A 5,352-nucleotide genomic window follows, 5' to 3' on the forward strand; every position below is an offset into this window, starting at 1 on the left:
TAAATATGTGGGAAAATGATCCGATAAATAAGTCTGAACTATAGCTGTGTAAAGAGGACTATTGTAAAAAATTTAAGTTTTAATGTTATAGAGTAGAAGACTTATTTGTAATTCTTGTTGATTTGTTTGTAAGAGCATTTATAAAATTCTTAGCATTATTAGTTTTTTTTTTTTTTTTAGTTTTTTTTTTAAGATGCCATAAGAAGTCCTAACGGTCTTGTCACAGAGCACCGCGGAAATGCATTTAACCAGGAAGTTCACGCCTTCTTCCTTACCGTGACGCGAAAATATGTCCAGAGCTCGTTTCGAACCGGAATCTCCTGCTTATAAAGCAAGCGCTCTAACCACTGCGCCACGGCCGCTAAATTATTTGAAGCATTGTTAATCACGTTGATGTTAAAATCATTGACCAAATAAATATGTTTTTTTTGAGTTTCTAATTTTGTTTGATAATGTTTTAAGATAATTTTAAACTTTTTTATATTACAAGATAGTGGTATATAAATACTATTTATATTTATGTTTTTTTTTAGTTTTATGTACTAACTCAATGCATGATTCACTATCTGCTTCATTAACACAGAGGTCGTTACGTAAAATATAATCAAGTGATTTGTTTTATAAAAATATAACTTCCCCAACTGCATTAAATTCACGTGGTTTATGAATTAATGTGTAATTAATTAGTTATAATTTATAAATTGTTTCACCGCATTTACACCAAGTTTCAGTTAGACATTTAATTTTGAAATCGTGTTTGAGCTCATTTAATGATATTTGTAAATCTACAAAGTTTTTATTCAAATTTTGAATATTGATTTAAGGTATTGCAAAGATTACAGAAACTGAGTAAAATTTACTTTCTAACATTTTGTGATTAAAAAATTTTGAGTTATTATCACCGAGAATTTTCATTCAATTTGAAAATTAAATTTTCCTCCATTTTTATAACAGTTTTATTTGAAATTAGTAAAAATAAAATTTAATTAATGTTAATTAACGACAAATATTATGATATAAATTTTTGCTTTTCTTTACTACCTAATTGCGATTTATTTTATCATAAGATATGTATTCAAGCTTACTTGCTGCAGGTTCTATTTTCATTTTCTCCTTCAAACCTTTTCTGATTTGCGTTGTTTGAGATCAGAAATCCTCGTTTATATAAATGTTTCTCCCTTTCAGATCACTCTTTCAGATTAAATTGCGACTTTATCTTTACCGTCTAAAAGTTTTATCACTGTTCATGGTTTAATTGAGATTTTTAACAGATTTTAAATCTTCAAAAAGTTTTTTACCTTATGTTCGCTTTCTTCCCAGCTTTCATCTTCATTTTCTTTCATTTCATCTACTCATAAATTATTTCATCTCGTTCGAACTTCCATCTCCTTTAAATTTTTTGTATGCGTGTAAACACTGAATTGTCTTCTTTATTACAAACCTTTGCTTTAACTTTTTCATCAATTAGTTGTTCATAAAAGTTTAATGTTTCAATTCTTCAATTTCTTTTTCGTCCTTTTCCAACCTGCCATTTAAATATTTTCAAGCTTCCACTAATAATATCAATAAAAACTTTTTCTTGTTGTTTTTTTTTATTTTTATTTTTATTTTAGGTGCCCCAAGAAGTCCTAACGGTCTTGTCACAGAGCACCGCGGAAGTGCATTTAACCAGAAAGCCTCCTTCCTTACCGTGACGCGAAAATTTGTCCAGAGCTCGTTTCGAACCTGGATCTCCTGCTTATAAAGCAAATGCTCTAATCAATGCGCCACGGCCGCACAATCTTGAGTCTAATTGATTGCGGACCTTGAAAATACGCGTTGTGGCGACAATTATCAAGCTCATACGGAAGTCTTGCCATAGTCCGAATACTCCGTCTTATTTTTTGTGAACGTGGAGCACCGTCTGAAATATTGACTGACAATGAGCCGACATTTAAAACTAAAGAGATAAGGAGTTTCCTTGATAGTTGGGGAGTACAAATTAGATTTAGAGCCGCTTATTATCCTGAAGGAAATGGAATTGTAGAAAGAAACCACAGCACGATCAAGAGAATAGCAGAACGATTGAAAATATCGATACCGGAAGCACTATATTGGTACAATGTCTCAGCCGACAAAAATGGTGCAAGTCCGATGGACAAAATATACAGTTATACCATTGGTGTGAAAGGATTGGGAAAAGAGAATCTTCCTGCGCAAAATGTCACGAACAAGAGGTTTCGAATCGGCGATAAAGTCTGGCTGAAACCACCAAATGCGAGGTGCTATACAAAGTGGCAACCAGCTACGATAACTCGGAATGCGTCGAAACAAATCGTAGAAGTGAACGGCATTCCGCGTCATGTGAAACACGTTAGACCTCGAAATGATACTCAGTCCTGCATTATCCCTGATGTGGAAATAGAGATGAATACTGAAACTGGTCTAGAGAACGCTAAAAATCAAGGAGAGCAATTTAAAGATGTATTAGAGACGAACGAGGAAAATGTCGAAGCTGAAGATAGACCCCAAGAAATCGACATGCTTTTGCGACGGAGTGGTCGGGAACGGCGCATGCCTTCGAAATACTTTGATTGCTATTTGGATGATCCGTAAGGATCAAGGAGGAGTGTAATTCCGAAAAGTTAATAACATCAATTCGAATTCTTTTTTGTAGTCCTCAAACAATTTTGTTTTTTCTGATAATGGAACAGCCATATTATATAAAAAATGAATTATTTTTTCATGAAAAAAAAATATGGATTGTTGCTTAACTAATTATTTTAAAACAACTTTTCTGAATCTTAAAGTTAATCTTTAATGTTTTTTTTATAGTTTTCAGCATAGAATTCAGTAGCGATTTTTTGTTCGAAACGTTTCGGACAAAAAGTTGCAATGTTTTTTTTGGTTTTGATTGATTTAAACCAATCAAAACTGAAAACTTCCAAATACTTTAAAAATTTTTTCCAATAAACATTTCCCAAATAAAATTCTGCGCAATGTCTTAAGACATTGCGCAGAATTACTATTTGATAAAATCGGTTAAACCACTTTTTAAATAAATAATATACCTTTTTTTATAATACTCATTTATTTATAATATACATTTATTTATAATATTTATTTGCAAATTTTTAAAATGCTATATGGCGGTGCTGTAGCTGATTGATCAAACACATGGTGAAACATAACAATATCATATGGTCGAAATGAGTAACTTTTACTTCTATACAAGTAAATGTTCTGTTTAGGAATGAAACTATAATCTGAGTTGATCACTCCAAGGTAAAGTTGCTCATCAGAAAGCCAGATCATTACCCTATCGTTTGCTGCCACAGCTTGTCGTCCACCCCCACCAGTAACAGAACTGTCACTCAATAGAATAAGAGGATTGGTTATTGGATAGGAGGATTCTATAATTTAAATAAATATTTTAAAATAAACTCACTTTGTTGTGACTAATATTATTTGTTTTGTTCTTTCCAAAAAAACAGACATTAATAAAAACTTAAAATTTAAAAAAAATAACAAAACTTAATGGACAAAACAAAAAAATTACCTGTCATATTAACATCAATCATTCTGACTTCGCTACCTTGCCGATATAAAAGTTTTTTCCGCACTTCATCGATTGCTACCGAACTTATATAAACATTTTTTGCGAAAACTAAGGTTTCAATTTTGCTTTGACCGTTTGCATTTATTCGAAAAATACCACTATCACTATTAAAATAAAGCAACCCTTGATAAAAATGTATATTATTCAATGCTGACTGTTTGACCAGAATTTTGACTTCATTTTTAACTTCTAAATCAAATTGCAGTATTTCGCTATATGTCGAAACATAGAGCTTATTATTAAATCCATCGACTTGTATTCCTGTGATTCTTGAACTTAATGTAGCAAACAATATTTCCTTGTGATCTGCAGAAGGGTTTATAAGCAATTCACCTTTTCCAGAATTTTTTCGGTTGCCGTTTTCATCGACTAAATGTATTCTGTATAGTTTTTTGTCGTAGGCGTAAAATATAAGGTCTTCTTTGTAGTGTGGCGCAAGATATATTGCGTCGTAATGACTAATTGTTATCTCTTTGATTTTGAAAACCGATGAAGTCTTCCAAATTGAGATTTTGCTACTCTCTGCATACATAAAAAGTAAATCGCCATTGATGGTTGCAACGAATGTCACCAAAAGAAGTATAAGTAAATAGTGCACCATCTTTAGAAAGTTCTGGTTTAAAGTGTTAAAATATTTTGAAGTGTCAAAAGTATCTCCATATTTATGGGAAATATTTGTTTACAAACAACGTAATCTATTTAACTTAAAATATTGAAACTGGTTTTTCCAATATTTAAATTTTAAATATTGAAACAACCAGTTAGGGTTATTAAATAAATATTAGTTGTATAAGAACATATTCATACTTATATCATCATAATTTAACTAAACAAGTACATACGTAATTTACGAAAAATAATCAAAACCTGTCATAATTTGCGAAAATAATTTACGGTTTTTTAAATAATCAGAATTGTATTTAAATAAAATTTTGTGATTTTTTTTTTTTGTTCATAAATACGAAGATATTTTGATTTTTTTCAAAATCACGAAAAAATTACGTGATTTTTTTTTTTTCATAATCACGAAGATAATTTGTAAGGCCTTAACCCTGACCATTAGTAGAGTTTCAAAGTACTTCATTATTATTTAGACATTTCATAATTTTTTCAACCCAGATGATGCCATATGATGTCATTGACTTAAAATAGCAATGTATTTCATTGTTTAAACATTTTGTAATCTATTTAACCCAAATGATGCCAGATGATGTCATTGACTTTTAGTAGCTAAAAAAAACAATATGCTAACTATGTGAAGAAGCTCACTGTGTTTTTGTGTAAAGCTAGTGTTTTAACACTAACTTTATTTAAAAATACATATATATATGTGTATGTATGTATGTATGTATGTATGTATGTATGTATGTATGTATGTATGTATGTATGTATGTATGTATGTATGTATGGTTTTTTTAGCCGTATAAATTTATTTAAATCGTAACACAAAATGTAAATACAAGTAACAGGGGGGAATAATTTGTCTTGTAACCAAGCCTTTCAAACTATACTGTAAATGTATAAAAATAGTTAGTCATATCACTATATAACAATAAAAAATAATAATTTTAGAACTTTTTTGCTTGTATTTTGATAATAAAAAGAAACAAAGTACAAACATAAAATATTTAGAATAACAAAAGTTATTATTAAAAAGCATAGAGGCAAGTATGCGTTATCCTAAAGCTTTCTTTTTAAACCAGTAATATCTTGAAATATCTGTAGTACATAACGGTTAGTATTGTTGTTAATGG

General features: G+C 30.0%; 1 protein-coding gene across 1 annotated transcript; it reads right to left on the reverse strand.

Annotated features, from left to right (window-relative positions):
- Window positions 1-3,038: 3,038 nt before the first annotated feature.
- On the reverse strand, window positions 3,039-4,253 carry LOC100203936 (uncharacterized). Its single transcript, XM_065807400.1, has 2 exons — window positions 3,539-4,253; window positions 3,039-3,392 (listed from the first exon to the last, which is right to left on the reverse strand). Exons 1-2 carry the CDS (start codon window positions 4,197-4,199, stop codon window positions 3,100-3,102), a joined length of 954 nt encoding a protein of 317 aa, XP_065663472.1. The 5' UTR covers window positions 4,200-4,253; the 3' UTR covers window positions 3,039-3,099.
- Window positions 4,254-5,352: the final 1,099 nt, after the last annotated feature.

This window comes from Hydra vulgaris, chromosome 10 (assembly GCF_038396675.1).
Source record: "Hydra vulgaris chromosome 10, alternate assembly HydraT2T_AEP".
Taxonomy (NCBI): Eukaryota; Metazoa; Cnidaria; class Hydrozoa; order Anthoathecata; family Hydridae; genus Hydra; species Hydra vulgaris.

What these genes read in the sequence shown, in the direction of transcription:
- LOC100203936 (XM_065807400.1), bottom strand. Translation starts at nt 4,199, where the DNA reads ATGGTGCACTATTTACTTATACTTCTTTTGGTGACATTCGTTGCAACC. An exon ending in GATTGATGTTAATATGACAG is followed by an intron (nt 3,393 to 3,538) that starts GTAATTTTTTTG and finishes TTTAAATTATAG; the next exon opens with AATCCTCCTATCCAATAACC.